The 27,849-nt window shown below is 43.8% G+C and overlaps 1 protein-coding gene across 1 annotated transcript; it reads right to left on the reverse strand.

The window, feature by feature from the left end:
* Positions 1-1,757: 1,757 nt before the first annotated feature.
* Positions 1,758-27,811, reverse strand: siah2l (seven in absentia homolog 2 (Drosophila)-like). The gene is made up of 3 exons (XM_026181294.1): positions 27,141-27,811; positions 5,568-5,747; positions 1,758-4,977 (listed from the first exon to the last, which is right to left on the reverse strand). The coding sequence occupies exons 1-3, from the start codon at positions 27,585-27,587 to the stop codon at positions 4,606-4,608; spliced, it is 999 nt and encodes a 332-aa protein (XP_026037079.1). The 5' UTR covers positions 27,588-27,811; the 3' UTR covers positions 1,758-4,605.
* Between the last annotated feature and the right edge of the window lie 38 nt (positions 27,812-27,849).

Raw genomic sequence — 27,849 nt, forward strand, 5'->3', positions numbered from 1 at the left:
CTTCACACACTGAGGTTAATTATGGAGTTGCACAGGGTTCAGTGCTAGGACCAATTCTGTTTACATTATACATGCTTCCCTTAGGCAGCATCATTAGAAGACATAGCATACATTTACACTGCTATGCAGATGACACCCAGCTCTTCTGTCCATGAAGCCAGATAACACACACCAATGAGTTAAACTGCAGGAATGTCTTAAAGACATAAAGACCTGGATGGCCGCTAACTTTCTGCTTCTTAATTCAGATCAAACTGAGGTTATTGTACTCGGCCCTGAAAAGCTTAGAAATATGGTATCTAACCAGATTCTTACTCTGGATGGCATTACCTTGGCCTCCAGTAACGCTGTGAGGAACCTTGGAGTCATTTTTGACCAGGACATGTCCTTCAATGCACATATTAAACAAATATGTAAGACTGCGTTCTTCCATTTGTGCAACATCTCTAAAGTTAGAAATATCCTGTCTCAGAGTGACGCTGAAAAACTAGTTCATGCATTTATTACTTCCAGGCTGGACGACTGTAATTCATGGGGATTCAGTTTTCAGGCCCCTCTTCTGTGGAACCAGCTTCCAGTTTGGATTCAGGAGACAGACACTGTCTCTACTTTCAAGATTAGGCTTCAAACTTTCCTTTTTGCTAAAGCATATAGTTAGGGCTGGACCAGGTGACCCTGAATCCTCCCTTAGTTATGCTGCAATAGACGTAGGCTGTCGGGGATTCCCATGATGCACTGAGTTTTTCCTTTCCAGTCACCTTTCTCGCTCACTGTGTTAATAGATCTCTCTGCATTGAATCATCCATCCGTACTTGGAAGGATGGATGATAACATGACTTAAACTTTTTATTAATCTCTGGCTGTTTGTCCTGTCGTCCTCCCCTCGCCCCCAGCAGATGGCCCCGCCCCTCCCTGAGCCTGGTTCTGCTGGAGATTCCTGTTAAAAGGGAGTTTTTCTTTCCCACTGTTGCCAAGTGTTTGCTAATATCAGGGTCGTCTGATTTTGGGGGTTTTCTCCTTATTATTGTAGACTCCTCACCTTACAATACAAAGCACCTTGAAGAAACTGCTGCTGTAAGCTAAACTGAGTTAAGGTGCCTGTTGAAGACTCCGTCAGATTCTAATAAGCTCAGCTGTCAGTTGAGCTTCAGTCCTCAGAATTGTTGCCATGACAACATCTCCACTTCCTGTCACTCTGGAGCAAATAAATTTGTGAAATTTGGATTGTGACCCAGTCCTTCCAAATTCAAGATTGTATCTTTTATCAAAATAGTTTTTGAACTGCGAGTTTTTGCACAAAAGTTTCTTTTTCTGTTACTGTGTCATAAATATGGTCACAGGATGGATTCAGAGAGAACTTGAACCTGCTCCTGAGGGAACGTCCTCAAACTACAGTGTCTTTCTGGCACTTAGCAGGTACCTAAAAAAAAATTAAAAAAATAAAACAAAAAAAAGCCTAAACTTTGAGCAAAAGCAGCAAAAAATGTGAAAAAGATGAAAACAACTTTAATATTTAGTGTCCTGGTATTTTCTTAAAGACTAAATCGTGTCTCTAGCTGAAAGTACACAGCATCAGCCTAAGTTCAAAGTGAAGCCAGTTTAATACGTACACCACCCTCTTTTCCAAATATGGTAAAAAATTTGATGCTCATTTTTTTACTGATGGTTTCGAACTGAAATGTTAAAATATTTTGGTGTACTCCAAACGATGAGGAGAAGTTCAGTTTATTAATGGAAGGAGGAATAGCAACATGAAGGTCAGCGTAAACAAACCTGTTTATTACAGAAACATCACAAACTGAGCTTTACAACAGAAACATCACCGTGAGCGTAGAAAACGTACTCTGGAAATCTCAAACAGCAGCACAAATACGTGTGAAAACAAAGAGTGGGAGGAATAAATCTTTAGAAAATAGACTGTCCCTTTAGCTTCATTTACAATATCTCAAAATATTTCATGGAAAGTCGGCGTGAAAGTGATTATTGTTGAGTGTGTCTGTGGACACGAGCGTCCCGGGTTGTGGACCTCCCTGTGCGTCCTCATGCTTCATTTCCAAGGCTGTTAAAACTGAGTCTGATTCTTTGTTGGCATTCAGAGGCTGGAAAACCCTCATTCAAATATGAACACATGATGGAGGCTCAAGACTTTTGCACTGTGTGTGTGTGTGTGTGTGTGTGTGTGTCAGCATTTTTCTTATGGTGCCATAAAACTTCTTTGCTATGTGGAAGTAAACGTGCTTTCATCCGAAGAGTAAAAAGGTTTCTTCGTCACTCCAACACTGGGAGAATGTTTCCTGCTCTCATTGTTTGTGATCAAAGATTCACATCAAACTGCAGCGAGCACTTTGAACTTTGAACTTTGAAAAATCACAAAATGATCCGCAAACGGAAAAACGGGACCCTGAAACCGGGACACTCGTGTCGAGGTAACCACACCTGGAGACAAAGAGACAGCAGTGTTTGCTCTGTGTTTCTACTGTGTGCACATACAGCAGTCATATTAGAATAAGCCTTTTTCCTGCCCACTCTGGAAATGTGGGATGTGACAAGTTTTATGACAAATAAGCTCAAATTTGCAGTTTTCTGTTCACGACCCACCAGTCAAGCATAACACACCACAGAAACACGATAATCATCGAGCAGGTACGAAGGAGCCGGGTGTGTTTTTCTACAAGCACAGAAATCTAATGACTACAGCTCAAAAGCAGAAGTCAGCCAATCAGAATAAGACGCAACTCTGAATCATACAAAGCTACCCTCTAAAGAAAATCCAGAGCTGGATGAGACACTTGGATGAATGATGGGAAGAAATCGGCTTATTTTGGACTTTTCTTCATCTTCATGAACACAGAGGAAACGCCGCTGAGCTCGGAGGGCTTTGCGGTTCAGTTACAGACATGTCTGTGGTCAGAGGTATCTTTCTGGTCAGTTGCTATGACGGTTTCACGAGAAGGAATTTAGTTTTTAAAACCCACATTTCCACATAAATACACGAGTTTGTGTCGGTCGTGTCTCTGTGGCGTTGAGCAGACGAGCAGCTCTCCGTTCTTCTGAACACATCGTTGCGTTTTTCTGTTTCCCAGAAGCAGCACATCAGCACCAAGGCCCCTTTAGAAAGCGGGTGAATGGGAGGAGGTGGTTAGCGGTAGAAAAGTAAGGCGCTGGCGGCTAAACGGACTGCAGGAGGAGGGACGGGAGGATTATTCCTCCATTTTACTGCTTTTATCAGAGATTAAAGAAAGTCTGAGGATTAACTGAGCACAGCTCAGGTCAAAGGCCGACCTCCAGTCAGAGACCCGCCATCAGTCACCATCTGCAGCTGCAGGGATCTGAACCGGCAACCTCTCAGTCAGAATGTTGGTGTTCACATTACTCTGCTTTACCTGAACTGCTGGCAGCCTTCTTCCACCAGCTGACTCCAGGTCTGTGGAGCTTTTTCACAGTATTTGTTTTTTATGAACACAGACGGATTAACCTGCAGATCATTTTCTATACGTGCATATTAAAAACACAGCTGACAGCCCGACCCACGGCCCTTTCTTTACTGAGTTTATCAAAAAGGTTTAAAAAAGTGTGAGGAAACAGCCAATGAGAATGACAGTTTTTAATTTACTGACACGTGACAAAGAAAACTAACGAATCAGACAAACATTTTCCTCGGATTAAAAGTGTCTAATTCCTCATTTTGCTTTAAATTCCAGTCTTAAAATGACATTTATCCTCTTTCATACTAAAACGTTACAGCAGAAATAAACATGTTCACATGCCTCACCTCTATGGACATGTAGATAGTTTTCACCAACTCCTTCAGTGCACAGAGATTATTGAAATAAGTCAAATTCACCTTGAATAATATTTCCTGAATATTTTTGGTCTGTTGGCAACAAGGTTAGACTCATTTTCCGCTCTGTCCTATAATCACTGGATGCTTTCTTTGTTATATGTGATACTAAAGCAAATATCTTTACATTCTCCACTTCCTTTCAACAAAAAAGCCAAAACAATAAATAATCTGCACATTAACCAATAAAGAAGCCACGGCTGAACTCTGCATGTTCAGAATCTCTCTGTAAACAACTAATCAGACGTGAACGTTATCAGAGCGTTTCCTGAACCATTAACTGTGAATGTCGTAACAGTCGTGGTGTATTTGGCCTCTGCTGGTGAAGAACGTAAACTCAGTCTGATAGCACCAGAACTGCAGAGCAGAATATTGTGAACACGCCGGCCTGACAGGAAGCCGATTAACCCGACGCAGGAAGAGGGAGCCGCTTCGGCAGAGAGAAGTGTTTGTTTCCACCAATGAGGACCGAGTCCTCGGGAGTTTAATCTCTAACCAGGCCAGACGTCCTGGCTGCGGTCGAACCAGCAGATCCGACCGTTCCTCCATCGAGGAGTGTTGGAGGCTCGAGGTGACGCCCTCGTTTCCAGACAGGTAACCAAAGGACATTCTGCCCCACGTCCATCGTTAGCTGACCACAGAGGTCAAAGGGCTGCTGCTGACTGTTTGAGCCGACTCCTCGAACGACTCCAACTGAGGCTGTCAGCAGGTGCACTCCGCACCTCCTTAACTCCTCCCTCGGCAGGAGGCTCCCCTCGGCTCCGTCAGCACATGGAGATGGTGACGTTGATCCCCAGGTTACCATTGTCAGCGAACAGATGGGCGATGGAGGTGTCGAAGACCAGGCAGTCACTGTTCATGATGGCGGCGGCCACGCCATCGTGGATGGAGCGCGGCGTGGCCTCCCAGGTGAGCCGGCGCCGGTTGCCGTTTAGCTCCAGGCGATAAGCGAAGTTTTCGGCCTGCTTACGGGTACCGATGAGCAGCACGACAGCAAAGAACTGCTGGTGACCTTCATACTTCTCCTGCTTCTCCAGCACCAGCATGAAGTGGTGGCTGAAACATGACTGCATCATCACCCAGTCGACGGCGCCCGGCAGATTGATGTCCGTCGCCAGGAAAACGATGTCCTCCCCCTGCAGCACGGAAACAAGTACCGATTAGGAAGAACTCAACGTTTTCACACTTCACACCTGAAATCATGAGGAAAACAAGCTGAAGAACCAAGAAGTGCTGTGGTGTCAGAGACGTGAGCAGAAAAGGTGAAACGTTCACTTACACGAACGTCACACAGTTAAGAACACTTGTGATCCCGTTTCTACACAGTGCCGTGTTTCTCTGTTTCGCTGCTGAGGATTCCTTAATAATTTACATTGTTTGTCTCAGCAGCTTGTAGACCTGATGTGTAGGATGTCCTGAAATCTCTCCTAGCTGCGTTCCAACTACATCCTGTATGTTCAGTTGGTGAGTAGTTAAATCTGCTGGTTACTTCAAACGGCGCTTTTGTTTGATTCAGAGGTTCCACTGATACTGAATGCAGGGCCTTACACTGGTTAACGGTTGGAACGCTGACATGACAGCTCGACATTCATTGTGGATGCATTGTGTTAAAGCCCCAAAGTGCAGAAACAGTCAGAAGGACAGGCTGCAAACAAAGATGGTTCCCACTTTGCCCGTGTTTCTACCCCATACTGTGTGTCTGTAGAATCAAAGTTTGGATCTTGACCTGCAGCGTGGTGATGGACTTGTGAGCGTGCATGAGGTGAGGCATGACGGCCTCCAGTGAGCCATGCCACTTGCAGGTGGCTCCTGGGCACGGGCAGGTGTACGGCCTGAACTCGCACACCTCCTCGTGATCGGGCTTCTCGCTGTGGTGAAGAGACAGCGGGCAGCCGGCTGACGAATACTGCAGGGAGGACACACAACACAGTTAGAGGCACGCTCGACCTGAAACATCAGCTGCTGAAGGAAAGTCGCATCTCACATGAATATTACATCAAGGAAATTGACCCTTTTCTCTCACCGACAATCTACTTGAACTAATGTGGAAGTGCCTTAAACTTGCATTCTTTTCAATGTTGTAACATGACGGGGAAAATGACCCTTGGCCATGACCGGTGTTACCGCTTTGATGAGTTCATGGACTCACTCAGATCATACTTAATAAAAGTCCATTAAGAGTCAAAGACTGGTTATGCTCACTGGCTAACGTACAGTTTTTCTGCCATCGTACGGTTTCTTGTTGAGATCCGGCCCTCGCCATCCAGGTTCAGCGTAAACACTCATCTTAAGGAAGTAACAACATTTATACTTTCTACAGTTAAAACTACGCTGTGTGCTTAAAACAGAATAAACACAGAAAAGTTGTAATATTTTTAGTCATTGTTAGTTTGGTTCGTTTTAAAAACTAAACTGAAACATTGTTATGTTAGTCCAGGTCCAACACAAACCACTTTTCATTTCAACGGTTCATTGATGCTTCTGTACTGATGTTTTGCCATTTCCACATTTTTCCTCCTGATAAATGTCTGAACTGTTGCCTCGGCTCAGAGGACATTAAATGAGGAGTAATTTAAATTTTCTGGATGAATTAAGAAGCTGGGATATAAAGACAGCCGATGGCTGCTGCCTTTATGCAGACAGGAGTGCGTTACTGTAATGGCTGCAGCTGTCTCCTTCATTTTCTGAAACGCTGAAGGTCACAGCGGTGAGACTCTCCCTCCCTCATCCCGTTTCATCTCCAACAACAGACTGACTACAGACAGACGGAGCTTATAGCGGGGCATGAAGGGGGGGGAGTGATGAGGAAGGCAGTAAATGAGGTATGAAAACAGCGAGGCGGTGAGGAGCTCAGGGAGACGGGAAGGCTCTCGGGGGAAGCGGACGATGTCGTTAACGATGCCGTTTGAACATCGCCCCCTGGTTTCGGCGTGCTGGGAGAGCATCCATAAACATGAGGGGAGACACATCCAGACAAGAACGGCGTGTTCAGAAGATGACTGCTGATTGGGTGGTTTGACACCGGAACACCACACAGTACACGCTCTGCACCCAGCTGTCACAGCACATCATCGAGATATGGATCCATTATTTATACATCAAATATATGCAGGAGAGTAGCTTTGAACAGAAAACAGGATCCCAGATGCAGAACGGACATCTGTGCCATGTCTCTGATGTTCAATGTCATATCTTTCCCAGTCTTACTAACGCGGTGCTGGAATGGGGCAGACATGTGCCCCGAAGATTTTTAAACTTCAGGAAGCACCTCTCAGGTCTCATTGGCCACTTTGTTCAGCTAAAGCATGATCTCATTTTAAGATTCTTCAAACTTAGAGGAACTATGGAAAAAGGTCTCAAAGTCTTGGAGATAGTCCACTCTTCTTAAGCTCAACTTCTACATCGGTGTAGCCTACACAAGGTTCAACTGTAGCACTTACATTACATTCATACTATACATTAGTCAGTTCAAACTGATCCATTCTGCCGATCAAGGTGAAAAATGGTGACAGAAGCAGCTGGAAATGTGAGGAAATAATCACAGTAATTGTGGGCTGTGCCAACATGACATTAGCTGTACTGAGAGTGCAAGTCAGGTTATGGAGTAAGCTCTGCGTAAGGGTTTCAGGATATGGTAAATGGCCTGTATTTATATAGCGCTTTACACATCCAGTCATCCACCCATTCACACACACAGTCACACACTGGTGATGGCAGCTACATTGTAGCCACAGCCACCCTGGGGCGCACTGACAGAGGCGAGGCTGCCGGACACTGGCGCCACCGGGCCCTCTGACCACCACCAGTATGCAACGGGTGAAGTGTCTTGCCCAAGGACACAACGACCGAGACTGTCCAAGCCGGGGCTCGAACCGGCAACCTTCCGATTACAAGGCGAACTCCCAACTCTTGAGCCACGATCGCCACCAGGATACTCCGTAGACTCAACACAAAAGTACAAAGTAAAGTATGACTGAGTGTTTCTCTAGGACTTAAGAACCATCAGTACGTTCACACCAAACACAAAGTTTTTCTTGAACTTTATGTTCTGCTCCTCCTCTTCCCATCAGCTGGGCAATTTTTCTGTGTCCATCATGAATGAATATGTTCACACAAGCAAGAACTGGTCTGTTTTTCAGGGACTTTGGTTTTTAGCAGAGATGGCACGATACCACTTTTTCATGTCCGATACCGATATGAATCTGATATAGTGTGTTTTTAATATCTTGCTGCATTTTGTATAAGTTCATACTCAAGTTTTAAAAAACAAAACATTAAAGCTATTCTGTTATACCTGTATGTAAAAAAAAAAAAAACTTTGGGTGTAAGATTCAGATAATTATTTATTAAAAGCTCGACATGACAGAATAAGAAAGAAAAGTATGTCTTTGTGCCCCCCTTTCCCTGTTCATGCCGTATCGGCCCCCCTGGCTAAACTTTGCTAGATCCGCCCCTGCACAGTTACCAGCGTCAGCTACGTAGAAAAAGATCCTCGAGTAGAAAGTAATAATAAATAAATTCTAACAACAGCTGATCAAGCTTAAACGTGCAGCTGTTGTTCAGCCGCTGGTTTCCTCTTTCTGGTGCAAAGTGGGCCAAAAGCAAACAAGACTCGAGACAGAAAAGCCGATCAGCTGATCGTTAAGCAGTTTCATGATTGAAGTAGCAGCAGCAGAGAGAGAGGCAGTCGCTCCATATATCGCTTGTTAAGCTTAACGCAGGAATGCTTTACAAACACTCAGAGATGAACTTACACACTTGCTTTACTTCTCTGGGATCACTTCCTCGGAGATGAAATGCTGGTTTGGTAGCGACGCTCCGAATGCTCAACCAGGTCTCGCACGCCACAGCCGCTCTATCACGTGACCACACTGCTCCGACGTGCTACGGTTATGAGCCGAGTTACGCCATGTCACAAGTTTTGTGAGGTGCTTTGATGATATTTAATGGATCGGATTACATTTTTTATTTCTCTCCGATATCGATCCAGTAATTTAGGTCAGTATCGGACCGATACGTGATATCGGATCGGTCCGTCTCTAGTTTTTAGTAGAGATGGACCGATCTGATATTACGTATCGGTATCGGTCCGATACTGACCTAAATTACTGGATCGGATATCGGAGAGAAATAAAAAATGTAATCGATCCATTAAATATCATCAAAGCACCTCACAAAACTTGCAACACGCCGTAACTCACCTCAGAACGTTAGCACGTCGGAGCAGTATGCATCACGTGATAGAGCGGCTGTGGCATGCAGGACCTGTCGGTGGTCTGGATAGCATGTGGAGCTTCGCTAGCAACCCGGCATTTCATCTCCGACAAAGTTATCCCGAGAGAAGTAAAGCAAGTGTGTAAGTCCATCTCTGAATGTTTGTAAAGCATTCCTGCGTTAAGCTTAACAAACGATATATGGAGCGACTGCCTCTTCTTGCTGCTACTTCAATCATGAAACTGCTTAACGATCAGCTGATCGGCTTTTCTGTCGGGAGTCTGTCTCTCTGGTTTGTTTTTGGCCCACTTTGCACCAGAAAGAGGAAACCAGTGGCTGAACAACAGCAGCACGTTTAAGCTTGATAAGCTGTTGTTAGAATTTATTTAATATTACTTTCTACTCGAGGATCTTTTTCTACGTAGCTGACGGCTGGTAACTGTGCAGGGGCGGATCTAGCAAAGTTTAGCCAGGGGGGCCGATAGGGCATTAACAGGGAAAAGGGGGCACAAAGACATACTTTTCTTTCTTATTCTCATTTAAAATGTCTAGCTTTTAATAAATAATTATCTGACACCCAAAGTTTTAATTTGATGTAAAATGAATAGAAGTCAATTACTGTATATAGTGACTATTAAGTCTAATATATATACCCTAGTAAGCTATAGCACTTTTTCCTTTGGGAAGGTACCATCTGTGCAGTCTGCAATTTTGTTGAAGAAAGATGTTGAATCTATTTAATATTTCTTGAAAAATAATTGATTTCTGTGCATTTTTTTTCACACTGCATCAAATTAAGGTTGATTACGTCGATTAAGCATCATGAGGTGGAGCGTGAGGGGTGGTTCCCTATGTTTTATTTATTTATTTTTGTTGTTGCTGGGAGTTGGAACCCTATTAGTTAGGTTGCTTAATATTTACGCTAAGTACTCTTTAAAATACCAGAATAGGGAGGATGGTGTAGGTTTAAGTTTATTAGATTGATCAGTATTGCTGAACTATGAAATATTTTTTTTGCATACAGGTATAACAGAATAGCTTTAGTGTAGTTGTTGTTTTAAACTTGAGTATGAACTTGCAGACTTGCAAATTGCAGCAAGATATTTTAAAAAACTGTTTTGTTGATTAAAAAACACTATATCGGATTCATATCGGTATCGGCAGATATCCAAATTTATGATATCGTATCGGACATAAAAAAGTGGTATCGTGCCATCTCTAGTTTTTAGTTCCTTCCTCAGTCTCTAGACTTCATTTAGACTCCTGCAGCAAATCTAAATCCAACTCACGCATTAACCACAAAACCCTTTTAACTCCCACACAGCAACGTTTCACGCCATCCAAGTTGCCGTGGTATGTGTCGGCCTAATGTGTAGTCAGATGCACATCAGGTTATGTAAAAGGTTTTAGGTTAGGGTTAAACTGGGGTTCTGGTTATGGTGTAAGCCATAAACCCGACGCAGAAGTACAATTCAAGTTTAGGAGTAACTGATATTTAGTGTTGGAGTTCCATCCATCCTTTTTTTCCCGCTTATCTGGGGCCAGGTCACCGGGGCAGCGGTCCAAGCAGGGAAGCCTCCTCCAGCGAGTCCTGGCTCTGCCTGACAGTCGATTTAGAAATTAGCTAATTTTTCTAACAGTCGTTAAAACTCTTGTTAAGTTATGAGTCACGCACAGCTCAGAGCTGGAGGTCAAGGAGGAATGCAGAGCAACCGGTGAATTAACAGCTTCACGTTCACGCTTTGCTACATTGGGAATGAGGTGGGTTGAGTTTGGCGTGGGGAGTTTCAAGCTTGTTTTGGATCTCTGGTCCTCGAGTGGAGCAGGTCTGCTGTGGCTGAGAGAGCTGAGAAAATGAAACGGACCAAACTCACAGCTCTGATCATGTTGTCCTCAGTGTCAGTGACACGCCAAACACCAGCATTCCCACTGATTCAATGCAACTGGTGTAAATGCAAAAGAAAAAAAGCTTCTGAAGCTTTGCTGTTCTTGAAGGATGGGGAGCAGGTCGTTACCCTCAGGACGCTCAGAGAACTCTTTGGTGATAAAGTGGAACATATTTAGCCTCCTGAGCTTCAGCCGCTACAGTCTCCACCCAACGAAACATTCTCACGCCAAACAAGACGCTGTGATTTCTGCTAATGTGTGCTTATAATACAGTGAGGATAAAATGTCTGACAGCAGATCTGCCTTTGTTGAAGCTCATTATTGAGGCATTCTGGCCAGTGTAGTAATCATTTAAGCTGTAAAGCATCACTCTGCTGCCTAAACACAATAAACAAACCTCAAACACGCTCTGTTAATAAAATAGGATATAACCGGTTTTGGCTAAGCCTGAAGAACTGCTGTCAAAGACTGAGCGTTATCTCAGTCGGCAGCACGATAAGTAGATTAACGTCTGGAAGGCGACTGCTGGAGAGGGTCTGGCTGTCAGGATGGATAAGGAGCACACCTACACATCTGCAGGAGGAGAAAACAGGATGATCATCCATTTATTCACTAATGTATAACACGAACCACTTCCTGTTTGTGTTAACACAGATCTGGTGAAACACTTGTCTACTACAACAGGCAGCACAACCTGCTGCGAGGTCAGGAGACAGCATCAGACTCATGACCAGGAGTCCAGTTCAAGCCTGTGAGGACTAGAGCTCCTCTTTCCAGTAACCGATGACTAACCAGCAAACTGACAGTTTCACTCAGTTTCTCAACTAAGTCCAGGCTTTAAACAAAAGCTCTCAATGAAATGAGACTTTTCAGACAAATTCAACCAGATCTGGCTCGTTAGCTTCCTTCAGACTCCCATTTCTGAGAGACAATCTGCGTAACGTAGTTTGAATTTTCCCCCCAACTGAAGGTTATACTGAAGCCTCCTATGGATGTTTCTGGGGTATCCAGGTTACCTGGATCTAAACTGAGAGCAGATGATAAATTAACCAGTGATAAACTTAAATATGCTATGATGGGTTGACCAGTTGGCGAAGAATATGCCGACTAGCCACTTCCTGTGGGTAACACTATTACAGCATCCCATTTGTTCATAGAGCTTTTAGTAACTTGAGAGTTTGGGTGTATGGATGTCATCTCAATGCAACCCCACCAAAGAGACAGTTCAACTCTAGAGACAATCGATAACCAAGGGACACAAAATAGCCTCGACAGCATTAATGATCAGAATAATGTAGCAGGCATGGAGCCACTGCAGGCGAAGTCCTCGATCGCTGCTCAGCAGGAGCTTTACTCAGTGATTAAATATTTACGATCTGCGGGTCAAAACACAGCAGCGGCTTCCTGGAAAGGGCAGCAGACACAAAGGCCACATTAACCGACTTCTATTCATTAAAGCAAACTGCTGGTTCAGATGTAACAAGCGCAGCTCTCTGAATTATTAACTTGTAAGCTAATTTATAAACTTACATGAGTTGTTCTTCATTTGTCCTGGGTTTAGATTATTTATTTGGAATGATTACTTAGTTGAAATTGTGATTTATTAACTACAACCTATAAAAAATAAAATAAAAATTGTAATATGAATATTCATCTGTTGTCCAAAACCCAGAAAACATGTCCACCACCTTCTGAAGCCAAAACGCAGATATCAGCAGAACTAGGGCTGCTCGATTATGGCAAAAATGATAATCACGTTTATTTTCACTGAAATTGAGATCTCGATTATTTGACGATATTTATTTAACAATAACAATGTGTTGGATAATGACTTTAAAGATTGTCAAAAAATAATATAAAATAGTGTGCAAATACTGATAACAGTGCAAATGTTTGCAATATAAAAAATAAATGAAAAATGAGTTCTGACTGTGCGAGCCCATAATGTTTCCACACCACTGAAGTTTTTTTTACCTCTCTTTTCAACCAACAGCAGTCACTCTCCTCTCCAAATAACTTCTGCTTAGCTTTCCGAACTCCCTCGGGTCCTCTTAATCAGCGGTCCCCAACCCCCGGGCCTCGGACCGGTACCGGTCCGAGAGTCGTTTGGTATGAGAGAGTTGAGGCTCAAGTGTGAAATGTATAGTTTTCAGGGTTTTTATCGGTTTTCAGTGTTATTTTGTTATCGTTTTTATCGTTTACTCGGTTTTCCTGGGTCTTTTCACGTGTGTTATGAATAAATCTTCTTTTTTTTTGGTACCGGTACTAGTTTTATTTTGTTGTATTTATCCGCGACACCTTAAAGGCCGGTCTGTGAAAATATTGCTGGGCATAAACCGGTCCGTGGCGCAAAAAAGGTTGGAGACCGCTGCTCTTAATTGTTGTGACACGTGTTCGAAATGCAGAGAGGTGCGCTCGATTTGCCACACGGAGCAGCGCGAGAGTAAACCACGAGGGAGGGGCTAATAATCGGCTCAGTCATTTTTAATGATCGTTGAAAGCCCAGATCGTAATCGTGATTAAAATTCGATTAATTGAGCAGCCCTAAGCAGAACTAAAAAGAACGACCTGATTTCCATGATCAATTTTCAGGACTCGATTTAGAACAGGTCAGAACATTTTGTCACTTTGTGCCAAACACACAGCAGGCAGGAATCCTCTTATCCAGATTGTTTTAGCAGAGGATTTAGAACAAAACCTGTGCAGCGTCTCATCAGGACTCCGACGGCACAACCTGCTGTCAGGAAACACCTCGCAGTCCTGACCAACACAGGCTGAACATCTCTGCATTAGTCTGCTGTGAATCTGATGAATCAACATCTGTCATGTACAGGAAAACCAAAACTGTAGAGTAAACTGTTGAATTTAAAAGCATGACAGTACTGAGAGTTACGGGCAAACCAAATGTATGCAGGGTTTTCTCACAGAGGAAGCATGGATGATGAAAAACCTGTTGGTCGAAGCACAAACCCCGTGGAACACCACAGACAACTTGTGTGTGAAGCAGATAAATAGATGTGATTCAAACCAGCACATTTCCTTTAAAGCCAACATGTGCTCAGGTAGCTGCAGTGAAAAGCTGCACTGTAAATATAAGTGTCTCATTATGTTCGATGAATTTCATCTTTGAGGTCTTAAAGTATTTTTTTTTTATTTGCTGAGTCATGTTTTGATTATGAGTCAGCCATAAAAGAGAAAACCAGCTCTGTGCAGCCGAGGTATCAAACTCCACCCTCGACCATCAAGGCTGGTTTTTAGGGTAGCTAAATCTTCACATCCATTAACCTCATTTCATCATCGATCTCAGTCAAACTTACTGGACCCATTTGTTCCTAATAAAAACCCGACTGCAGAGGAGGGAGGTTTCTTTACCCCCAACTCGTTTAGCAGCACGTCTCGCTCAGCCTCTCTGATCCTTTCAGCCTGATTGGTATTGATCGTGCTGGGCTCAGCTGAGTGCTTTCCTGGCTGTGCTGCTGCTTCAGCCGGCGCAGATCTGATGAATCTGTTCTGTTGGGATTGGTGAGACGATGAAGGGCGCTGTGGTTCAGGATAATGGTTTTGGTATTCCTGCCGGCTGTTCACCACCTGCCTGAGGATGCTGCTTGTGATTACAGACACATATGTGCACAGTGAACGGCATCTGAATACGAGCTGGGACTCTGGTTCGCTTAACCAACTCTGGATTTGTCATTCGCCTCACAAAGGTGGCTTTTGTCTCTCCATTTCAACAAAGCCTATTTTTAGACCCCTTTATTCTTTTTTATTTTTAGTCATCTCTTCAAGGAGCCTGACAAGCTTATCAAACTCTGCACATATCTTAGAAGTTATGAAAATGTGTATACCTCAGTGATTATCTCTATGAGAGATGCAGCCACATCCTAAGACATTGATAAAGCCTCCTAAAGCAGTCATGCTCAAACATTGTAAACCCACAGCACACCTGCAGTCAAGAAGAGACCCTTTCACCTTATTATTAGACTAAGACATACGCCATAGCACCTTTGCTCTACCGACACTTCTCACAGCCGCAACTTTGCAGTAAGCTAAAGCACATCAACTAACCTCCATTGCCTTATCAGATACTTTCAGACAGTCTTCCTGCCTCTGGTTGAAAGAAGTGTTTCTTTAGTTCACTTGCGGTTTAGATTTAGTCGAATGAAGCAGTTGGTCTGTAGGCCGATGTAACCGCCAGTACGCTGCAGAATCAGATGATGCTCGTGGTCTTTTCAAGACCTTGTGAGGAAAAAACGATGCGACTGGTATGGTATTAGCTCTGACATGAAAAGGTGCACCTCTGCAGATGCGTTAATTGCCAAAGACATATTCAACTGATGTTGCAGCGAGGCCCCAGTCCTTTGGATGAACACCAGCTTCACCCTTTGCATTGCAGCTGGTATTTCCCGCTTATACTCTGCGACCATGATCAGTGAAGCAACACATGAACTGGACCTCACAGTTCAAGGCGGAAAGACGCAAGACTGCAACAAAAAGGACGACCAACACCACAGGATCCAACCACCGAGCGAGGAAATTCGTGCAGACGCAGCTCAGCGATACCGGCGAGAACTGTTGCAATCCGGCTTCACGTGCAGCACAACTTTACAGTAAGCTTTTAAAAAGCTCTGGTGTACACGACAGTCCATAAGCTCAGTGTTGGTTCATTCCCTACTTTGTTTAGTGTAACAAACGCTCGCTCAGAGGACATTGTTCAGATTTTGTCTCTAGTATAGTCAGATGTTTACGACGTGAAAGACACATGGACACGCATCACTGCAACTTGTAGATCGAGCTTCTCTTTCAGCCATCTTGCCTCAAACTGAACTACGTGAGGTGCATTTGATTCATAACAAGACTCAACAAACGTTTCAAGGAAGTGTAAAGTTTTTGTGCTCTTTAAAACATGACACATGTTACATTATGTTATGGAGTTCCACAGGGTTCAGTGCTAGGACCAATTCTGTTTACATTATACATGCTTCCCTTAGGCAGTATCATTAGAAGACATAGCATACATTTACACTGCTATGCAGATGACACCCAGCTCTATCTGTCCATGAAGCCAGATAACACACACCAATGAGTTAAACTGCAGGAATGTCTTAAAGACATAAAGACCTGGATGGCCGCTAACTTTCTGCTTCTTAATTCAGATAAAACTGAGGTTATTGTACTCGGCCCTGAAAAGCTTAGAAATATGGTATCTAACCAGATTCGTACTCTGGATGGCATTACCTTGGCCTCCAGTAACACTGTGAGGAACCTTGGAGTCATTTTTGACCAGGACATGTCCTTCAACGCACATATTAAACAAATATGTAAGACTGCTTTCTTCCATTTGTGCAACATCTCTAAAATTAGAAATATCCTGTCTCAGAGTGACGCTGAAAAACTAGTTCATGCATTTATTACTTCCAGGCTGGACGACTGTAATTCATTATTATCAGGAAGTCCTAAAAACTCCCTGAAAAGCCTTCAGCTGATCCAAAATGCTGCAGCAAGAGTCCTGACAGGGACTAGAAAGAGAGAGCAGATTTCTCCTGTTTTGGCTTCCTGTTAAATCCAGAATTCAAAATCCTGCTCCTCACATACAAGGTCTTAAATAATCAGGCCCCATCTTATCTTAATGACCTTGTAGTACCATATCACCCTATTAGAGCACTTCGCTCTCGCTCTGCAGGCCTACTTGTTGTTCCTAGAGTATTTAAAAGTAGAATGGGAGGCAGAGCCTTCAGTTTTCAGGCCCGTCTTCTGTGGAACCAGCTTCCAGTTTGGATTCAGGAGACAGACACTATCTCTACTTTCAAGATTAGGCTTCAAACTTTCCTTTTTGCTAAAGCATATAGTTAGGGCCGGACCAGGTGACCCTGAATCCTCCCTTAGTTATGCTGCAATAGATGTAGGCTGCCGGGGATTCCCATGATGCATTGAGTTTTTCTTTTCCAGTCACCTTTCTCACTCACTATGTATTAACAGACCTCTCTGCATTGAATCATATCTGTTATTAATCTCTGTCTCTCTTCCACAGCATGTCTTTATCCTGTCTTCCTTCTCTCACCCCAACCAATCACAGCAGATGGCCACGCCCCTCCCTGAGCCTGGTTATGTCGGAGGTTTCTTCCTGTTTAAAGGGAGTTTTTCCTTCCCACTGTCGCCAAAGTGCTGCTCATAGGGGCTCATATGATTGTTGAGTTTTTCTCTGTATCTATTATTGTGCGATCTACTGTACGATATGAAGCGCCTTGAGGCGACCGCTGTTGTGATTTGGCGCTGTATAAATAAAATTGAATTGAATTATGTCTGGGCATCCATAAACAAAATGTGATGATGTGTTTTAAAATTAAAATAAACTGAAAATCTGTCTTGACGCAGCCGTACGTTAAAGCTCGCCAGCATCATTCAGGACTCACCTGACTGCCCGGCAGGGGTTTGGTGCGTCCGACAGGTCGACGGGCTCTGTCCCTGACCTCTGACCCATGCTGCTGCTGCTGTACGGTGTTAGCAGTCAGCCCTGCAGCACTAGCTGAACCAACCCCATGGCGGTGATGCCAGCCCAGAAGGCAGCGCCAGTGAGCCAACTCTCTGAGCAGAGGTAGGCAGGAGGCTGGGCACAGCATCGGCACAGGCTAGAGCTGCAACAATTTTACTGATTAGTCGACTCTAGTAACTGTTTTTGATCTTTTCAGCTCATATTTCCAGGTTTCTTTGGTCTTCTGTGAAAGACAAGTGAGTATTTTCTGGTTCTGTTGGGTGGACAAAACAAGACATTTGAACTCATCACTATGGACAATGACGAAAGCTGACTCCTGCTGAAGCCGACAGCTCACCAGCATAAAAGTCTCTCACTCTTTTAAACACTACAAGTCAGAATCAAAACTTTAGTTAAAGTTTTTCTGCACATGCTCCATGTGTGCAATTCCTTTCTTTGAAATTTGTCCTGGAAACTCAGAGGCTCCAACTCTAAATTTAACTTTGATTTCTCAAGTCTTTTGTCCCTTTGGGCTCACCATACTGAACCAGACAAAACAAGCAGCAGCTGTTCAGACAGACTGCAGAGCCACGTGGAGATCATATAGCAGAGTGATCAGAAGTTCACAGGAGGACAGAGACCGGACGAGCGTCTGACCATGTTTGGTTTCTGTTTAACTCACCAAGTCAGACGATTGGCCTCAGTCTGCTTTAGTGTGAGCTCTCAGATTTACTGCAAGAGTCTTGAAAACAAACACAATGAGTTTGGTTTGAATACATGCTTACAGTACAGGAGCACCTTTATAGTCACACCAAGTATCCAAAACCATAGTAAAGCTATTAATCAGTACATTTTCTAACAGAATGGTGCGTTTAGAAAAAAAAAAAAAAAAAAAGACCTCTTCTATTTCATGATCAACTTCAAAGGACCATGAAATAAAACCAAGCTGATGGGTTCAAACATCTTGCTTATTCTTCTCAGTAAAAGATTTCAAAGTATGAAACAAAGAACACACATTAATTATCAACAACGTTGATAAATGAAACAACCTCATGTTAGTTGGATTAAATAATGGGGACATTTTTTTTAATACAAATATTTTTCTAATTGTCCACAAATCTCATGTTCAGACTCAAACCCTCACCTGTGACTGTAAAGTGTGCTTAAGCATCCTTTGGTTTGAGAGGCTGCTTCCATGGTTTTGTTCTCACTGTGAGGAATCTGTGTGGAAACCGGCGCCTGAGCAGCGTTAGCCTTCACTGCACGCACCATGTGAGTTTATAGAGCCATATTGCTATTTAAAATAAAAATCTGAGTGATTTTCAGTGATGATGGCTGTTTTTGTTGTGATTTATCAAAGAACAAAAAGAAATGACATGGTCTGTGAATATAAGGCCAGATACACATCAGCCACTGCCAGCAGTAAATTAGCAAAAATCACAGCGACAGGCCGGCTATAGCGATGCTGCTGATCTCGATAGACTATAGAAATAAACACATACAAAGAGCCTGCTGCAGAAACACTTTAGGTCTTTATTGCTAACTGCATTAAGTTTCCTGACAGGTGGACGATGAGACAGGTGCTAGCTGCTGCTAGGCTTCACCTCAGCTAACTGCAGAATCCTTGGACTGGATCTCTGTGCTGTGTGAGTCTATTTGAGCATTTTTAATGCAATGATCCAATAACAGGCCCGTGTGAGGCTAATTCTACTAGATATGGTAGCAAGTAACAATAGTTATATTGTTACTTGCTACAGTTATTTGATATTATATTTTGCACTATCCTACTGTATACTTGTATTCTATTGTACATATTGTATATCTTATTCCTCTGCTGCATTGAGCATGTGTATGACAAAAGAATTTCCCTCGGGATAAATAAAGTTCTTCTTATCTTAAATTCTACAGTATCTGAGCATTAATTAGCAGGTATCCTGTGTCTGTGAGGCACCATTACAGCCAGGCTAGCTAACGTTAGTTGCTAACGTAACACCCTGTTGTCCAAATACAGTCCAACATGGCAGCAGCCAAAACACCAACACCGAGACCAACAAACCAACACTCTTTCTTTTTATATTAGAGTCAGTTAGGCACCGTTTTCATTTACTGAAAACTCTTCATACACTTTTAAATTTATAACTTTTTTAATGTTTTTGTGGTGAAATCGTAGCACACTGTGACTCAAAACACAGGTTTAGTGTTTAGTTTGAGAGGGTATGAACATGAGCTTTGTTGGCAGAAAGAATAAAATGTTTTATATTATTTTTAATTATTAAATAAAAGAACTTGTAAATATTTTAAAATAAAAATGTTTGCTGTCCAACGTCACACGTCAGCTACCCCCCAATTTGTTTAAGCAGCGCCACCCTGTGGTTCAGTGTGAATGTTTATTCTAATTGTTAATTAATCTGCCAATTATTTTCACGTTTCATCGTCTGGGTTTAAACTGCCCAAAGACACTCAGTGATTTTACAGCATTTTTGAATGAAGCGTTTTCTTTGCTGCAGTGATTAACACATTCACTGTGCACGCCAGTTTGAGACCCGGACACAAATACAAGATCCGGATCACGAGAGTACTCCGAGTGCTGGTCCCAAGTCCGGATCAAGTGGAGGAAGATCCAAACCAAAACATGTGGGGGCCATTTAAGAAACACCGGAGCAGCCAAAAGAGACTTACGTGCTCGCTGTTTTCCATCTAATGTAGATGAAATTGATTCAGTTTAGTTTTATTTATGTTTTATTTATTATTATATGCCGATTCACACTAACAGCCACCTCAGTGTAACGCTTAATTCAACTGTTTTTGCTGTAAATTTGTTTTTTTAAATCTGTGAAAACACCGAGCCTCCGAGTCAAACCACAAATGCTGTACAAACAACATAAAACAGTGAAACGTCTCTAACATGGGAGGAAGTAGAAATAGAAATATTTTTCATTGGCTTTTTTTGGCTTGAAGAGCAACAAGCAGTAACACAATCGACAATCAAATACTCATTGTTGCTGCTTCACTGTACACATTTATTATCATTTTAATTAATGAGGAAATTAACTGGCAGATTAATCAGACCCACAGCTGCACCACCAACATGAATCAGGTAATCATTACTTTGACAAACAAAAACATTTTCATACGTTGTTCTGATCAACAGCATTCGTCTCCAGTTCAGGCGGTAAAACATCAACATCGGTTCGAACCAACCTGATGACTCAAATCAATCGATAATCGATCGGTAAACGTACCAGAACCTGTCGGATCAAACAGACGCAGCCGTAATGCAGCTGAACCTCGCTCGCCCGCTCTCTCTCTCCTGCTGCAGCAGCAGAAAAGAAAACACGGGCAGCTGTTTTCTTCTTCTGTGGTGACGAAAAAACAAAACACGCAGGGCCTAAACACACGCACACACACTGAGTGAGCTGTGTGGCGTCCGTCTGACTGACCGGCGGTGAATAACACCGACACACACTCGATCACTGTTTCTGGTTTTTAGTGAATGTCTCTCGGAGCTCTCCCTCTCACTGTCTGAGCAGCAGAAAAACGTGCGTCCTCCAACCGACACTGAGACACTGCAGCGTGTGCGCGCACACAACACACGCACACACACACAGTGGGGGCGGGGAAACATGAGAGAGAGAGAGAGAATAAAAGGGGAGTATCGCTTAACCGAGTGCCATCCTCCTCCTCCAAGCATCTGTCAGCACTGCTCTGCATGCACAGTGTGTGTGTGTGTGTGTGTGTGTGTGTGTGTGTGTGTGTGTGTGTGTGTGTGTGTGTGTGTGTGTGTGTGTGTGAGACCAAACACAGGACCTCTGTCTTCACTCTTTTGTTTTGTTGTGAATATAGAAATAAAATAATTTCTATTCAATTTTATTTCTTTTGCAACATATTGGTAAAAAGGGTAAATGGCCTGTATTTGTATAGCGCTTTACACATGCAGTCATCCACCCATTCACACACTGGTGACAGTGTGTGACCAATACAACAACAATTTCCTCAAGGTGCTTTATACTGTGAGGTAAAGCCCTTACAGTAATACAAAGAAAGTAGAGATAGTGTCTGTCTCCTGAATCCAAACTGGAAGCTGGTTCCACAGAAGAAGGGCCTGAAAACTGAATCCCCATGAATTACAGTCGTCCAGCCTGGAAGTAATAAATGCATGAACTAGTTTTTCAGCGTCACTCTGAGACAGGATATTTCTAACTTTAGAGATGTTGCACAAATGGAAGAAAGCAGTCTTACATATTTGTTTAATATGTGCGTTGAAGGACATGTCCTGGTCAAAAATGACTCCAAGGTTCCTCACAGCGTTACTGGAGGCCAAGGTAATGCCATCCAGAGGAAGAATCTGCTTAGATACCATATTTCTAAGATTTTCAGGGCCGAGTACAATAACCTCAGTTTGATCTGAATTAAGAAGCAGAAAGTTAGCGGCCATCCAGGTCTTTATGTCTTTAAGACATTCCTGCAGTTTAACTCATTGGTGTGTGTTATCTGGCTTCATGGACAGATAGAGCTGGGTGTCATCTGCATAGCAGTGTAAATGTATGCTATGTCTTCTAATGATGCTGCCTAAGGGAAGCATGTATAATGTAAACAGACTTGGTCCTAGCAAAAATCCACGACACTTCAGGCAAAACCTGACTGATTTTATTACTTGATGTGCCTGAAGTCTGTTCCTGGTGTCTGCCTCCTCACTGACAGCTCTTTAAAACAAATTCAATGCAAAATGCTGTTTGCTGGATTCACATCCACAAAGAAAACCACTACAAAGCGCTGATTCACTCCTGACATCTGTAATCATTCTGAATACAAAGCCTTCTCAGATTTGTTCATCTTGCACCACTGTCAGATCAACTGTAGAAGCTTTCAAAACATGAAAATTAAAGCTTTTTTCCAAAAGTCTATAAAAATGTCCATGTGCCAGTAAAACTGACCTGACAGGTTTCAGGTAGGACGGTAAAATTATTGCCAAGATTAAATAACGTCTACATCATCACACCATCTTGTTTTCAGCAGCACAAAAGCTCTGCATCAAAGCGCAGAGCAAACGTCAGAGTGCTGATATACTGGCTCACACTAAACGTAAAGCCTCAAAGACACACAGTAAAGATTGATGTTTATGCCTCAGTTTAGATTGTGTATTTATCTTGTTGTATTTCAAGGAGTTACACAGAACTTCCTCCTGTTTGTCCAACGACTGAATGTTGCCAAATACGTTCTTCACACACAACCACCTCCTGGAGAAATCAGCAGCTTACCTCCTACCAGTCACCAGTAAAAATGAGGGAAATATATATTTAATGGCAGCTGGCATCCTTGTACACGCAGTGCTGCCATCTTCTGTCACAGTCCGTTATTACACTCTTAAATCCTGCTACTTATTCCTGCGTCTTTTGGGATCTTACAAAGCTTCAAACGACGCGTCGACTATTAAATCAGTCGTCGACGATTTTGATAGTCGACGTAATCGTGGCAGCCCTATTTGAAAACCATGGCACACAGTATATCAGCAGAAATGTGCATGACTAGCTTGACAGTTGATCCTTGCTGCTCTCTGCAGTTGCTTAAATACAATAAAGTTCCTACTCATCAAACCAGTGTTTTAGTATTTTGTAATAAAGCTACTGTGTTAGTGTACAGTGTTAATACTGGGACTGATCGATCTGCTTGTGTACTCACAAGCGCGGCGCAAATTTTGGGTTCTTCGCTCTAGTTAGCGTTGACGCAGCGCATGCCACATCCGATTTGTAAAGACAACTTACTGCTAAAGAGAGACAGACGGCAAAGTGGGCAGTACATCAGTTTAACATTAACTCGTTGCTGCAGCACTAAAGTGATCCCACATCTGAAAAAGCATGCGGGGCTGCTCGTGTGTTGAATTTATGGCAGTGAGGTGCAGGCCTTATCATTTGCTGCAGGAGTTCAGAATCATCGTTATTGTGGCAGTGTACATTCCTCCTGACGCTAATGCTAAGGAGGCGCTATGGGAGCTGTACGAGGCCGTCAGGGACCTGCAATCTCTCCACCCCGAGGGCTTTTTCATTATCACTGGGGACTTCAACCAAGCAAACCAAGGACATCAAGCTCAAAGAAAGTCAGTGATCTCTTTGCCTGGTCAGGAGATTCTCAGCGAATGTGGCGGGACATCCAAACACCTCTCAACCAGACGCAGTTAACACATTCGATGCCAGGTTTGGGACTCAAAACAATGAGCCAGCATGGAAAACCAGCCCCTCGCCAGACAACCAAGTGCTGTCCCTGTCCACGGCCCGAGTGAAAGGACTCTCGCTAAAGTCAACCCACACAAAGCTGCTGGACCAGATAATATACCCGAACGTGTGCTCAGAGCCTGTGCTGACCAGCTGACCGATGTCCTAGGACAGCGGTCTCCAACCTTTTTTGCACCACGGACCGGTTTATGCCCGACATTATTTTCACGGACCGGCCTTTAAGGTGTTGCGGATAAATACAACAAAATGAAACTAGTACCGGTACTGAAAAAAAGAAGATTTATTCATAACACACGTGAAAAGACCCAGAAAAACCGAGTAAACGATAAAAACGATAAAAACCCTGAAAACCAGACATTTCACACCTGAGCCTCAACTCTCGTGGCCCGGTACCAAACGACCCACGGACCGGTACCGGTCGAAGGCCCGGGGGTTGGGGACCGCTGTCCTAGCAGACGTCATCAACATGTCCCTGAGCCAAGCTGTTGTGCCACAGTGCTTTAACCCCCCCCAATCAGACCTGTGCCAAAGACAGCTACAGCCTCGGAGCTCAAATACTACTGCCCAGAAGCACTTACTCCAATCATCACAAAGTGCTTCGAGCAACTAGTCCTGAGTTACATCAAGAAGCAGCTCCCCCCCCAAACTGGACCCACTACAGTTTGCATATCACGATCAATGGGTGATGCGATCTCATTGGCACTCTGCCTAGCTCTATCACACCTGGATCAACGCAACGCCCACATAAGAATGCTGTTCACTGATTTCAGCTCAGCATTCAACACCATCATCCCCCAACAGCTGATCAGCAAGCTGGACCTGCTCGGACTCAACACCTCCACCTGCAAATGGATCCTGGACATTCTCACTGATAGACAGTACAGGTTGGAAATATAAGATCCAACACCATCACACTGAGCATAGACGCCCTCCACCCCCCAGGGATGTGTGCTGAGCCCACTAATCACGCTGCTGACCCACGACTGCACCTCCAGCTCCAACACAATCCAAATGATCAAGTCTCCAGATGACACCCCAGTGGTGGGACTCATCAGGGACGATGATGATGCTGCATACAGAGAGGATGTGCAACGGCACTTTGGTGCAAGGACAATAATCTATGTCTCAATGTTGACTTTAGGAAGACCAAGTCTGTCCATCTCCAGCTCAGCATTGCTGGTGTCGCAGTAGAGAGTGAAGAGCACCAGATTCTTCAGTGTTTGCATCACAGAGGACCAGCAACACCAAATCGGTGACAAAAAGAGCTCAGCAGCGACTGCACTTCCTGAGACGACTAAGGAAGGTTTTGCCTCCCCAAACCCATCCTTAACACCTTCCACAGAGGCACCATGGAGAGCATCCTAACCAGCGGCATCACAGTCTGGTATGGAAACTGCCACAGTCTGACTGCAGAGCGCATTATTGGCAGCTCTGTACCCAGACTACAGGATGTTTACACCTCATGCTGCTATTCAGAAAGCCAATAGCATCACTGTCACGACTTAGCTAACATAAACTAATGTTAGTCTGTTAGCCACAACCAGCCAACCAACCACATGACGTCACATTCTGTACGGACAGAAGATGGCACCAAACATCTTTTTAAAACTTTAAGCACTTATTTCTTAAATCTGGCTTCACAGACAGTGTAATATATGTCAGGTGTGAGAGCAGGACTTAGTGGTGTAAATCAGCCATTATATGTAGAGTTTCATGTCCTCTCTACCTCATCAAGGCTGCAGTTCTTCCTCCTACTGTAGAGAACAGCTCAGTAAATATTGGGTCCTACGTAGAATTTTCGGGCTTTTCAAAACACAAACCTCCCCTGAAAAAACCCAAAACATCTGTGACCAAATGATTTGTATGGCTGACATCTACACCAGCCTGCAGACACTTACCAAGAAGCATTAGACGAGGAAGATCATCACAACAGAAACAAAAAACATATTTTAACAGCAACAGTGAAACAAATGAGCATGAGCCTGCTGTCTGCAGGAGGTATAACGACACAACATGATTACAGGGCAGCAGGACGTGTACGAGTGGTGAGGAGATTCTCGTGGGTTGAAATCTAAATGATGACGAAACGCTCGTCGACCAGCCAAATTTTATGCATGATCTTCACTTACAGCTTCAATAAACTCAAATTAAGCTGAATTTAATGTTTTCTCCCCTAAACTCTTGGGGACATATTCTGTTGAGGTCACGTGCACTGCATGAAAACACCACCAGAGGGCAGTCTGTCCTGTAACCAGCCTGCTGAGCTGAGCGAGCTGTGAAACATCTACTTTCAGTTTGTATCAAGTCTTTCTGTACTATGCAGGTTGGAAACTGTGTCCATATCAGACCTCCTCTTCCTCCTCAGGGTCAGAGTCAGGACTCAGTTTTCAGCCGCCGACACACAATTCAACTTTAATGTGCGTGTAATGGAACCAGAGCCGCCGCTCCAATCAGTCGACACGCTGCGAGGCCAAAGGTATGTGGACAACTGCACACTTGTTGGACATGTTATTTAAAACCTGGTCACGATTCTCACTCTACAGTCACTTTGGTATGCAGGAGATTAAAACACCAGTCATCCATTTTTATCTGCAGGTTTTAGACAAACAGAGGAAACAATCAGCAGAGTGACGAGTCCTGATTAATCAGTGGACTCATCACTGCTGGCTGAACTATGTTTATTACAGTTACTGAACTAAACACAGACTCTGGACTTTCCTGGTTGCATTACTCTGACAGAGTATTAGGGCCACATAAAGAAAATAAAAATCATTGATATTTTTGAGAATAAAACCAAATGATATTGCGAATGTGTACTTTAAAATGTGTTTTAGTTCCTTTAGGACATGAACACAGTGCAGTGGGAGGCATAAGGACACTGAAAAGAAAGGAAAGACCAATCAAACAAAAGAACAAACACACAATCGTGGAAGCGTTGGCCAAATTTGTACAAAATGAAATGGCAATGAACAAATGCCAGGATATCGATGATTACACCTGCAACAAAGAGGATGGATGTTATCACAAGATATGATAGGAAGATGTTTCAAAGCAAACAAATCCTCTACAAAATAACTAATTTGACTTTTTTCTTGAGATTTTGGTTTTATTCTCAAATTGATCAATCATATTTTTTCTTAATGTCGTCCTAATACTCTTTCTATATTACATAATGAACTCTGTGACATGACTTTCCTTCACTGATTGCACGCAGTGAACTAAGCAGTGATGCTTCAACGTCCGATTATTACTACAGGCAGTGAACTCAGCACGGAAAAAATAAATAAATAAATCCCAATTTTCTGGAGTAACCTTTGACCTTTAACTCCGTTGACTGTGTGTCAGACGTTTTCTTGGAAAATCAATCGAAATTCTAGTTTGGCTCTGATGACGTCACGTGACAGGTGTGCGTGGAGGAAGTTGTGCACAAACTGAAGTGAAGAGAGTTGTGATGTAGTGTGTGAGTATCAGCTGGGCCGGTTTGTGTCTGTGGGTCTACCTTGCAGGGGAACGGCAGTGTGGAGGCCACCTTCTCCATGGCCAGGTTCCGGATGCTCGGGGTGAGCGGGCCTCGGCAGGTCGGGCAGCAGCTCAGCTTCTGACGACACTGGTTACAGACCAGGTGACCCGCCTGGCACTGCAGGATAGGCGGCAGGACGTAGTCGAAGCATACCGGGCACTCGAATAGCGCCGTGAGCTCCGAGGATTGTCCGACGAGGCCGGTAGCCGGCATGGACACGGTGGAGGAAGGGGGAGCAGACCCCGACCCGGCCACGGAGCTCACGCCGGCGGCCGCTGCGGCAACAGAGGCGCCTGCCGCTCCCCCGTGCTTCCCTCCGCCTGCTTTCCCGGCCCCGAGTCCCCCACCTCCGGCTGAAGATGGACGACTCATAGCTTCCAGCTGCGGTCCCGTTCCTGAGAGCTGCCGAACAGGCGGTACCGTCATCTACTGTTTACTACCGGACGTCCCTCGAGGCCCCCGGAGACACAACATGGCGGCTGCTAGTTTGTATCGCCTGTCGGCTCCTGCCATTGGCCGCTACGTCAAAGATTGACAAGCCGCTCGGCCAATCAGAGAGTGGAGTCGTGTTCGGCTTGAAAGCAAAAGAAAAACAAACAGCGTCGCATAAAAGAACAAATATATACAATAGAACAGGAGAGAATATTGGAAACTTATTTAATTATAAGTATTAAAAAAATGAATGAAG

The sequence above is a fragment of the Astatotilapia calliptera genome, chromosome 10 (assembly GCF_900246225.1).
Source record: "Astatotilapia calliptera chromosome 10, fAstCal1.2, whole genome shotgun sequence".
NCBI lineage: Eukaryota > Metazoa > Chordata > Actinopteri > Cichliformes > Cichlidae > Astatotilapia > Astatotilapia calliptera.